The sequence below is a fragment of the Coregonus clupeaformis genome, chromosome 19, assembly GCF_020615455.1.
Source record: "Coregonus clupeaformis isolate EN_2021a chromosome 19, ASM2061545v1, whole genome shotgun sequence".
Taxonomy (NCBI): domain Eukaryota; kingdom Metazoa; phylum Chordata; class Actinopteri; order Salmoniformes; family Salmonidae; genus Coregonus; species Coregonus clupeaformis.
The window spans coordinates 50,553,108-50,565,424 of record NC_059210.1 but is presented as its reverse complement, the minus strand read 5'-3'; the positions used below and the strand labels follow the sequence as shown (position 1 = coordinate 50,565,424).

The following is a 12,317-nucleotide window of genomic DNA, read 5'->3' as shown; positions in this document are numbered from 1 at the left end:
TTTTAGGACAAAAATGTTAACAGCTGCGCCATACAGGTTGCAAAATAAATGGGAAGAGATTTTCAATGTACCGATTCCATGGCACATGGTTTATGAACTGATACAAAAAACAACACTTGATTCAACACTAGAGTTTTTCAATTTAAATTATTATACACAATTCTTGCCACCAACAGAATGCTATATATATGGGGCATACAACAATCTCAGCTCTGTAGATTTTGCTGCGAAGAGACAGAATCACTAGATCATTTATTCTGGTATTGCCCCTATGTAGCTTGTTTCTGGTCACAGGTTCAGGAATGGTTAAAAAAAAATCACAACATTCACTTAAAATTAACCTTACAAATAGTAGTGTTGGGGGATTTGGAAAGCCATAGTCAGTCAATAAATAATATAATAATACTCGTAGGAAAGGTTTTGATCTTTAGCTCACAATCTGTGGATACTATACAATTAGAAAGGTTCAAAATGTATGTAAAACATCACAGCACAATTGAAAAATATATGGCACATGGAACCAAAACTATGTTGATAGGTGGGATGGGCTGAGAGGGGCTGATGGGTGGGATTAAAGAGCTGATGTTCAGTAATGTATTATTGTTATGTGATTGCTGTATATAAAAGTACCATGTATGTATACTGTGTATGTAAAATGTATGTGTTAAATGTATGTATATGTAGCAGAAAAGCTCTAAAAAACAAAAAAGATGTGTCCTCCGAAGAGGGGGGGATGGGTTAGTAAAAAACAACAAAAACATAAAATAAAAACATAAAAAATTGAAACATATGAAGAAAAATAGTTGTTGCAAAGTAGCTAAAAAGTAGTAACGCTAAAGTTATGCGTGATGAGATTCGAACATCACGTTTCGCTAGATGTTCGCTTTATACATCCACCTGTCCACCCCGACCAACCATGGTTGCTAGACGTTTGCTTTATACACCCTCCCAACCACCCTACTTTCATTTTTGCCTTAAGCTTAAGTAACCATCTGTCTTACGTAACCATACGAAACGTAACATATCATACTAAATGGAGTTTCCCGGATTTACGTACAGAATAATATGAAATGCTTTGAGACCAGGTAGGCCTAGGAGGGATGAAAAGGTTGGAAGAGAGGAGAGAAAGGGGGGCAGAGCAGAGGTGTAGTCTAGAGTGTTGTGCCACTTGTCAGAGGCAGAGTTAATCACCTCAGAGTGACACAGTGACACAGCCAGACTGAGAGGTGTATGTTTGTTCACCTGCAGCAGCCTTCTGGTGTGTTTGGGAGGAAAGCGGAGAAAGCGTTGAGTTGCAGGAGTGTTTATGTTAGTTGTGGTCCCTATATTGACAAACAGCTTAGAGGAAGTATGGTGTTTCTTGGACTGTTGGTCAGTATATTAGTCACAATTAAGCTAAAAACTCACCAGAAGCCGGTGGGCGGAGAAAGCAGAGCGAGGCGGGTGGAAAGGACGGGACAGGCAGAGCAGTGATTGTATGCTAGCAGGATAGTCCATATCTCCATTTATCTTTGCTGATAGTGATGTTGTGTTTCCATAAGCATTTCGCTACATCCGCAATAACATCTGCTAAATATGTGTATGTGACCAATAACATTTGATTTGATAAGTGGATGAATTGGTCTAATTTAGCATGTATGATAAAGCCTCAACCCTTAGCTACCTCTTCCAATTCAAATGAGCTCGAAAGAAAGTGAATGATGATAACATGATTTCTATTGTTTTGTGTGACTACAACGGCAGCGATAAAACGCAAAAATAGAGACGTTCTAATTGAGCGAGGCGTCAAAGTGGACAACCCGCCCGCCCTGCTTCGGTTGGGTCATTATAATTCAAAACAATGCATTCTAAAATAAATCACACACACGCTCTCTTTGGTGAGTTTAGGCCATTAGTTTGGTATGAATCACTGTTTCATGTGGAGGTTTACTCTGCTGTAGGTATGAGTGTGTTTGTGTAACAGTGTCAATCTGTTTCTATGAGGTTTCCTCTGATGTGGGTTTTAGCGATGCTAGAGGTGTGTGTGTGTGTGTGTATGTGTGTTTGCGTATCAGAGGTACTTGCTAAAGGTTTCTGGTTAAGGTTGCCGTTACTGTGGGTGGATCATTATTCCTAATTATTATGAGACTGTTTTATGTTGTGCTTTTGTGCTTTGTTGTGTGTGATAAAGAGATCATCCTGGACCTCGAGGGATTGCTAATGATGCCTCACGATCTGTTTCTCATTGGGGTTTCCGGAGTGGAAAATATTTGGCGAGTGTAGGTGTGAAGGTGGGAGTGTGTATGTGTATCCGTGGTACTCACTATCTGTTTCTTGTTGGGGCTGCCAAAGCTGAAGAACATGGTGAAGGTGAAGGTAGGTCTGTGTGTGTGTGTGTGTGTGTGTGTGTGTGTGTGTGTGTGTGTGTGTGTGTGTGTGTGTGTGTGTGTGTGTGTATATATATCGGGGTGTCTCAGGGGGAGTTGGGATATGCAAAAAACACATTTCCAATGGACAAATTTAAGCACCCACCAAATTATTATTATTATTATTATTACTCACTATCTGTTTCTCGTTGGGGTTCCCAGAGCTGAAGGTGGTGGCGAGGGTGGAGGAGCAGGCCTCGCTGTACCAGGGTACCATGCCATACTGTGTGGTGCTGCTGATGGACAGGGTGTATATGCTGTTGGTGTAGCCGTCACAGTTACAGCTGTCCTTCTCACGACCACCATTCCCCGACGCCCACACAAAGATGGAGCCCAGCCCACCACGGCCCTGGAAATGTACACATATAGGCAAGGATGACACACAGGCATCTAGAACATACACAAACACAGACAACACACATACACATATTTAGACAGACATACAGTACACACAGGCATAGATAGCACACCCACTCGTTCAAGTGTGTGTATGTGGAGAGATGGATAGAGTTGGAGTGGGTGTGTGTGTGCGTGTATGCATCTGTATGTGTGTGAGTTTCCAGTTGAGAGACTGATAGTGTGAAATATTGCACCAGACAAGGATGTTTTCCCCCATCCCGTAAAAATCTTGACATCCCTTCACTCCCTATGATACTGTATGTTGTTGTATTTCTACTAACAAAACCTGTACTGCTGCCGGCATACAGTGCATTCGGAAAGTATTCAGACCCCTTGACTTTTTCCACATTTTGTTACATTACAGCCTTAATCAATCTACAATACCCCATAATGACAAAGCAAAAACTTAAATATTACATTTACATAAGTATTCAGACCCTTTACTTTGCTGAAGCACCTTTGGCAGCGATTACAGCCTTGAGTCTTCTTGGGTATGACGCTACAAGCTTGGCACACCTGTATTTGGGGAGTTTCTCCCATTTGTCTCTGCAGATCCTCTCAAGCTCTGTCAGGTTGGATGGGGAGCGTCGCTGCACCGCTATTTTCAGGTCTCTCCAGAGATGTTCGATCGGGTTCAAGTCCGGGCTCTGGCTGGGCCACTCAAGGACATTCAGAGACTTGTCTCGAAGCCACTCCTGCGTTGTCTTGGCTGTGTGCTTAGGGTTGTTGTCCTGTTGGAAGGTGAACCTTCGCCCCAGTCTGAGGTCCTGAGCGCTCTGGAGCAGGTTTTCATCAAGGAAAATCTCTGTACTTTGCTCCGTTCATCTTTCCCTCAATCCTGACTAGTCTCCAAGTCCCTGCCGCTGAAAAACATCCCCACAGCATGATGCTGCCACCACCATGCTTCACCATAGGGATGGTGCCAGGTTTCCTCCAGACGTGACGCTTGGCACTCAGGCCAAAGAGTTCAATCTTGGTTTCATCAGACCAGAGAATCTTGTTTCTCTTGGTCTGAGAGTCCTTTAGGTGCCTTTTGGCAAACTCCAAGTGGGCTGTCATGTGCCTTTTACTGAGCAGTGGCTTCCATCTGGCCACTCTACCATAAATGCCTGATTGGTGGAGTGCTGCAGAGATGGTTGTCCTTCTGGAAGGTTCTCCCATCTCCACAGAGGAACTCTGGAGCTCATTCAGAGTGACCATAGGGTTCTTGGTCACCTCCCTGACCAAGGCCCTTCTCCCCCGTTTGCTCAGTTTGGCCGGGCGGCCAGCTCTAGGAAGAGTCTTGGTGGTTCCAAACTTCAAGCATTTAAGAATGATGGAAGCCTCTGTGTTCTTGGGGACCTTCAATGCTGCAGAAATGTTTTGGTACCCTTCCCCAGATCTGTGCCTCGACACAATCCTGTCTCGGAGCTCTATGGACAATTATTTTGACCTCATGGCTTGGTTTTTGCTCTGACATGCACTGTCAACTGTGGGACCTTATATAGACAGGTGTGTGCCTTTCCAAATAATGTCCATCAATTGAATTTACCACAGGTGGACTCCAATCAAGTTGTAGAAACATTTAAAGGATGATCAATGGAAAGAGGATGCACCTGAGCTAAATTTCGAGTCTCATAGCAAAGGGTCTGAATACATAGATTGATGAGGGGAAAAAAATGTAATCAATTTTTGAATAAGGCTGTAACATAACAAAATGTGGAAAAGGTCAAGGTGTCTGAATACTTTCCGAATGCACTGTAATTCATAGACAATGGCAGGCTATTTACTGCTGTGGAAAAGCCAGTAAAAAAAAAGAATCACTTTATTACTGAATGTACACAGTTAGTTGACTGTGATTTATTAGACCAATAAATGAGGGCATCATTGTACTGGGAGGAGGAGGAGCGGCATCATGATGATACAGTATAATATTATCTACTGAATACACTTATATCCACCTCCTCTCCATCTTTCATCTCCATAAGGAGGCCATTAGTCACAACTAAATGAAACCGATTAATTGGGCCATTCCATCACAACAGGCGGTAAGCATATAAAGATACACTTTGAAGGTTTGTTTCTTTTCATAACCAAATATGAGAGGAGAGAGAAAGGAGATAGTGAGAGTAGGAAGAGAAGAGGAAGAAAACGAGGTGGAGAAAGACAATATTCAATAATGAAAAGGATATGAGCAGAGTGGCACAGTTGGACAGATATGGAGAAATAGAGGGATTGATTGAAAATGTGAAAGATGTTGCATAAAAGAGCAGGGGAGAGAAAGAGAGATGAAGGGAGGGATGGAGGGGCTAGATAGGCACACATTCTACCTCACACTGCATTGTGCCTCAACTCCAGCTGAGACTGAGATGAGAAGCAGTGGAGGTGGGCATGGGAGTGCCAGCGACATGAACAAAACAAATCATATCTCACACAAGCACACACACACAACACTGCTGAGGGAACGCACCCACAGTCTTTATGGATTTAAAGAAGTGCTGTGAGAATGTTATTTCCTAATCCCTGTCCCCTGTGGAGGGTTTGTCCCAGCATGGGACTCTCCTGCTGTCTTCCAGCTCACTGCTGGGATGGGCATTTAAAAGGCCGACAGCCCTCACAATCCCTATTTTATTCTCACCACTGATGCATTGCTTGTTTTCTTATGGATCAAATCAACAGGTATTCCTAATCTTTCCGGGAATCTTTTCAGTAAAACTGATAATGTCCTGTTTTGCTGCAGGCAATTATTTTCTTTCCATCGCTCTATTATCCTGCAGATTGTACTGGAGGCAGCTCTGCAGAGTGGTCACCAGCTGGCACAGCCACGAAGTCAAAATCTGATTTTAAACTTAACCCTAACCTTAACCCTGACCTTAACCACACTGCTAACCCTAATGTCTAACCCTAACCTTAAATTAGCAACAAAAAGCACACTTCTTTCATTAATTCTTACAATATAGCACCTTTAGGCTTTGCAGTTGGCCTATCTAAGACTCATGACAATAAACGTCAACCTGCCATTATACTGGGAGTGTTAGATATGAGATTTATGTTACATGAATCATATGTCTTCCATTAAAACTCCTTCTCCCCCATTTTTGCAAAGATGGCTATCCGCTATTCCAGGGGTTCTCAAACCTTTTGGGACCGGGGACCCTTTTTGTGATAGCAAATTCATCAGGGAGCCCCTCATAATCAGAACACAACTTGAGTGAGATAAAAATAGCATACAAGGAGTTCTACTATAACATTGGCAAGTGCATGGACGGACGAACCAAGTCTCAGGCCCTCTTCGAGCTAATTTCCTGCAATTCTACACATTTTGTCATGGGGCAGAGATTTTTGGATGTTGCAGCTTTAAAATAAATATCCTGCAATTCTACATATTTTGCCATGAGGTAGAAAGACAACTTCGCAGTTTTAAAGCTTAAATTACAGTGCATAAAAAAAAAAGGGAAAACAATATGTATTGAGTTGAAAAATGTATAATCGGTGGACTACCGTGAATACCAATATCCCTGTGAGCATCCCAGGCCCATGTTGCCCATGTTGCCCAAGAACATAAATTGTAGATTAATAATATTACATTGTATTGTTTCACACCCTCTAAACTTATTCCACGGATCCCTTGGCCAAAATTTGTTTAATCTGTTGTTTTTTGTAATTTTCATTCAAGATTTGTTATATATATTTTGAGATCTGGCCGTGGACCCCACTTTGAGAACCCCTGCTCTATTCCCCTCATATCTAAATCTGACTCTGCGTCAGCAATTTCTCTCCCATTTATTCTCTCCCATTTGTCATTCCAGCATTGTATTAATGGGTTTCTGTTAATGTCCCATGCTGACACATGGGGAATGGTCTCGTTAACCTCAGATGATTTGTCCAATCCATCTGGGGCTCACTCCATCAAACCCAATGGGTCTGCTCGGACTCGGAGGGCAGGGGAAGAAACTTGGCGAGGGGATTGTATGTGGTCCTATGAGATGTGTATGACATGGGTATTGTATCGGGTGTTCTGGCCGAGTACCAGGTGTAACTATCATGTCAGGTCTACAGCGTGCTCTCTGCTAAGCCAAATAAGACAGTGGTGAATAGTTACAGTTCTGGTGTGACATGACAGTAATTCCTGCTGGTGCTCCAGGCCAGAACACCCTCTAGATCAAGTATGGCGGTTGCAACACTTCTCATAGTTTTACTTTAGAAACACTTTATACTGGATATCATTGTTACGGATACAGGTATCCTGTGTTTTTGTGTGTTTCTACTCTTTCTGCCCTAATCACAGGTGTCCTGTATGTTCCTGATTGGTGGTCGTTGAGGTGTCTGCTGATTGGACCAATCAGTGAACATTCCTGTTAATTGCACCACCTGTTATTCGTTTGTTCAATCACACATCCCATTTTATAAAAACCAGACTTGTGTTTGTTGCAGGAGAGAGAGACTTTTTGCCATATGTGAGTATGGACACGGTGGTGTCCTGTGTGTTGTGTACGCACTAAGTTGTTGGTTACCCTATTGGTAACATTATTAGAATATATTTCTTTACCTGAGAGTGGATACTGTTGTATCCTGTGTACTTATTTAATTGCTGATTACCCTGTTTAGTAGCTTTGTGTGTTTTTTTTGGGAAAAGGGGGGTTTAAGCTAGTTGCCCTTGGGCGTACATTACCCGTAGGAAGAAATCTGTCTATAAACACCAGTTAGACCTGAGCGGACCACCCACTGTATTTTTGTATGACTAGCAGTAGCCTAGCGGTTCTTCAGGCAGGCTAGATCAGTTTAGGGGGTTTTACACTATTGTTTCATTTCTTGGGTCCTGCTCAGCCCTTTTTCCCAAACCTTTACCGTGTGTTTAGTAATAAACCATTTATGTTTGACGGTAGTTCACGGTTGTTGTGTCATTTTTGTTCTCACTGTTCCAGGTCACACTTATAATTTGCATAATTTATGTTACGGGTCTCATGTCCATCCACCCTAGACGTTTAGAGCCACGGGGTTCGTAACATAAAGTGGGGGTTCGTCCGGGATCTATCCCATGCTACTCGTGCAAATTAGTAAGTGTCTGGTTCAGTGTTGAGCTTGGCAGCTGTCCTACCTGTTTTTTTTGTGTGTTCAGTAGTCGACGGCTCGTGTTGCTAGTAGGATGGCTACTTTTGATTTGGAAGCATTTTTGGAAAACCCTACGTGGGAGATTTTTGAGAATTGTCGTAGAGTGGATCTACAGGCTTTGGCTGACCACTTTTCTGTACCCATACCGAGGGGTTTAGTGAAAGCAGAAGTTAGGGAAGTAGTGTTAGCGATATTGTTAAACGAGCGAGTGCTTGAGTTACCGCCGCCTGAGTCTGCTGCTCCTGTAGGGGATGTGGTTGATGTTTCTGTAAGCCCATCAGTGTCTGAGGACGAGACTAAGGCTCCAGCCACATTGCCCCGTTATGACCCCCTCTCCCCACTGACTGACAGTGATGCCAGGATGGATGTCCGCTCGACACGGCTCCAAATAGAGGCGGAAGAGCGGGCACAAATCAGGCAAGACAAGCTGGAGATGCGTAAAATGGAGCTAGAGGCAGAACAGGAGACGCATAAGATAGAACAGGAGACGCGTAAGATGGAACTGGAGACGCGTAGGCTTGATCAAGAACTGGAGACAGCGTAGGCTTGATCAAGAACTGGCGATGCGTGAAATGGAACTAGAGGCAGAAACAGCGAGGTTAGTCTCTGCTAATACTATGCCTGCTAGTGAGCCATCCTCACCAGCTGTGTCATCTGCTACGTTTGATATTAGTAGGCAGATCACCTTGGTACCTGTGTTCAGGGAGTCAGAGGTTGATTCCTATTTCAGTGTTTTTGAACGTATAGCGGTAGCATTGAAATGGCCCGACGAGGTATGGTGCCTATTACTTCAGTGTAAGCTAACAGGTAAAGCCCAAGAGGTTCTGGCAGCGCTACCTCTTGAAGACAGTTTGAATTATGAGGTGGTCAAAGCTACTGTTCTTCGTGCCTATGAGCTTGTTCCTGAGGCATATCGACAGAGATTTAGGTCTCATAAAAAGTCTCCTACTCAGACTTATGTGGAGTTTGCTAGAGACAAAGGAAATCTGTTTGACAAATGGCACAGTGCTAGTAAGGTAACTGATTTTAACTCTCTACGGGAGTTAATCTTGTTAGAAGAGTTTAAAAATTGTTTACCAGAACGCATTGTAGTTTATCTGAACGAACAGAAAGTATCCTCACTGTCGGAAGCGTCTGTATTGGCAGACGAGTTTGTGTTGACGCATAAGAGCGTGTTTTCGGCTCGTACGGAGAGCCGGGCTGCGGAGTTGCTAACTTTTAATCCTAGGCGACCAGCAGTACATCCAGCACGCCCAAAAGATGTGCGTCACTGTTTCTATTGTCATAAGGTGGGACATATAGTTAATGATTGCTTTCTGCTAAAACGCAAACCGGGGATGCCTCAGCACGCCAGGCCGCCAACGGGTGTTGGGCTGATTCGTACGGTTGTAAGGCCGGAATCAAGACAGAAGCCTCATAGTGAATGTGGTTTGAAAGTCCCTGTCCCAGATCACAGTTATGAACCGTTCATTTTTGAGGGGTTTGTTTCTATATCAGATGATGAAGCGTCTCAGCGTCCAGTTAGAATCCTCAGAGATACTGGTGCGGCGCAGTCGTTCATACTAGCTGATGTGTTGCCCTTGTCTAATAATACATATTGTGGTTCCAGTGTGTTAGTACAAGGAATTGAAATGGGTTTCGTCCCAGTGCCATTGCACTTTGTGAACGTACACTCTGAGTTAGTCAGTGGATTGTTCAGAGTTGGCGTACGTCCGATGTTGCCAGTAAAAGGGGTGACCTTTATAATGGGCAACGATATTGCCGGAGGAAAGGTAATACCCATATTGGAGGTATTGGATAAAAGTGACCAGTCTCTCTCCGAGGAGCTGGCACAGGGTTATCCAGATGTGTTCCCCGCTTGTGCTGTCACACGTGCTCAAGCACGACAAGTGGGTGAAGTGGTAGATTTGTCAGACACGATTCTATTCAGAGAGTGTGACCCAGAGGATAGTTCGGGTGCTACCTCTGGTAAGCTGGTGCAGTCTGACCAACAGCCCAGAGAAAGGAAGAAGGATGTGGAACTTGTTGCTGAAGCAATACAGTTACCAGTTACTCGTGAGCAGCTGATCGCTAACCAACAGGTTGACATTAGCCTGGCTAAATGTTTTTCTAGTGTTGTCTCAGAGGACGAGCTAAAGAAGAAAAACATGGCATACTTCATTGATGGTAATCTCCTCATGCGTAAATGGACATCCCATGTTGACGCTGGCGGAGATTGGAATGCTGTTTACCAAATAGTGATTCCTACAGCCTTTCGACAAAATGTTTTATCCCTCGCTCATGATCACCAGTGGTCCGGACATCTGGGAGTCACCAAGACTTATGATCGTGTTTTGCGACATTTCTTTTGGCCTGGCTTAAAACAAGATGTGGCTCAGTTCTGTCGGACTTGCCACACCTGTCAAGTAGTTGGGAAACCGAACCAGGTTATTTCCCCCGCGCCTCTTTGTCCCATACCGGCCATAGGTGAACCATTCGAACATGTGATGGTTGATTGTGTTGGACCATTACCGAAAACAAAATCTGGTAACCAGTTTATGTTGACAATTATGTGTGTGGCCACCAGGTACCCAGAGGCCATTCCTCTGCGAAGGATTACTGCTCCAGTGGTGAGTAAAGCGTTGATCAAATTCTTCTCAACTTTTGGATTACCTAGGGTGATACAAACTGATCAGGTACGCAATTTCCTTTCTAAACTTTTCAAACAAGTGTTAAAATCCTTGTCAGTTACACACCGTGTGTCAAGCGCATATCACCCAGAGTCTCAGGGTGCGCTTGAACGTTGGCATCAGACCCTGAAGTCTATGCTCCGTAAATATTGCTTGGAATCTGAGAAAGATTGGGATGAGGGAGTTCCTCTAGTGTTGTTTGCTGTCCGTGAGACAGTACAGGAATCCCTAGGGTTCAGCCCAGCTGAACTGGTGTTTGGACACACCATGAGAGGACCTATGAAAGTCCTTAAGGATCAGTTTTTGTCACAAGGGTTGTGTGTGAAAGAAAATGTGTTGGACTACGTTAGTCGCTTTCGTGAGCGCCTACATGCTGCCTGTGCTCTAGCAAAGGAAGCGCTGTCTTCCTCACAGAAACGGATGAAACGACACTATGACACACAGGCTGTTTCTCGTTCACTGCAGCCAGGTGACCGAGTTCTTGTGTTGTTGCCTGTGCCAGGAGCGTCATTGTCAGCACGTTTCTCTGGTCCTTATGTCATTGAAAAGAAACTAACTGAAACTGACTATGTGATACAGACTCCCTGATAGAAAACGCCAATCTCGTGTGTGCCACGTTAACATGTTGAAGACATACCACAACAGACCCGTCACTCAGGTAGACAGTCCAGAGAAACTGGCCGAGTCGGCTGTCTCTGTTGCTGCTACGGCTGTAGTGGGAGGTAATGTTAATGATGTGGACGGAGATGGTTTGGAGTTGCGCAATACTCAGCAGCAGTGTGCTAGATTGCCCAATTCAGAGATGCTGTTGTCTCTCCCGGCAAGCCTGATTCATTTAACGGACAGACAGTCAGATGATATTGTGAGACTGTTACACAGCTTTCCATGTCTTTTAATGATGTTCCTACATGTACAAATGTGTTAGAACATGACATTAATGTTGGAAACGCTGCACCTATCAAGCAACATCCTTATCGTGTCAACGTCGCTAAGAGAAAGATAATGAGGGGTGAGGTCGGTTATTTGCTGGAGAATAACCTGGCTATGCCAAGTTCAAGTCCTTGGAGTTCTCCGTGCATTCTGGTTCCTAAACCTGATGGGACATCCAGATTATGTACGGACTATCGGAAAGTCAATGCTGTCACAGTGCCCGACTCGTTCCCGTTACCCAGACTGGATGACTGTATTGATACTGTTGGTGCTGCTACTTATGTAACCAAATTAGATCTTCTAAAGGTTACTGGCAGGTGCCGTTAACCCCACGTGCCTCCGACATCTCTGCCTTTGTGACCCCAGATCACTTCCTACAATATGCTGTCATGGCATTTGGGATGCGGAACGCACCAGCCACTTTCCAACGCCTGGTTAACACAGTATTGGCTGGAGTTCCTAATTGTAGTGCTTACCTTGATGATCTGGTAATTTATTCAACTGAGTGGTCTGATCATGTTAACACTCTAAGGGTAGTGTGTGAACGTCTAGCAACCGCTTCTCTAACCCTGAACTTAGCAAAGTGCGAGTTTGGGAAGGCCACTGTTACTTATCTTGGTAAACAGGTCGGCCATGGTCAGGTGCGCCCTGTAGATGCCAAGGTCTCAGCTATAAACGCATTTCCCGCACCTACCACCAGAAGAGAGCTACGCCGTTTTTAGGGATGGTTGGCTACTACCGTAGTTTCTGTAAAAATTTCTCTGCGGTAGTTGCTCCATTAACGGATTTGCTCAGTCCGGCGAGAAAATTTGTATGGTCTGGA

General features: G+C 44.2%; 1 protein-coding gene across 2 annotated transcripts in view; it reads right to left on the bottom strand.

Annotated features, from left to right (window-relative positions):
* furinb (furin (paired basic amino acid cleaving enzyme) b) overlaps window positions 1-12,317 on the bottom strand; it is a 202,987-nt gene that overhangs the window by 29,858 nt on the left and 160,812 nt on the right. For both annotated transcript variants that reach the window (XM_041838004.2, XM_041838005.2), the window contains exon 9: window positions 2,542-2,754. In XM_041838004.2, coding sequence (XP_041693938.1) covers window positions 2,542-2,754 — 213 coding nt within the window. The remainder of the gene's footprint in view (window positions 1-2,541; window positions 2,755-12,317) is intronic.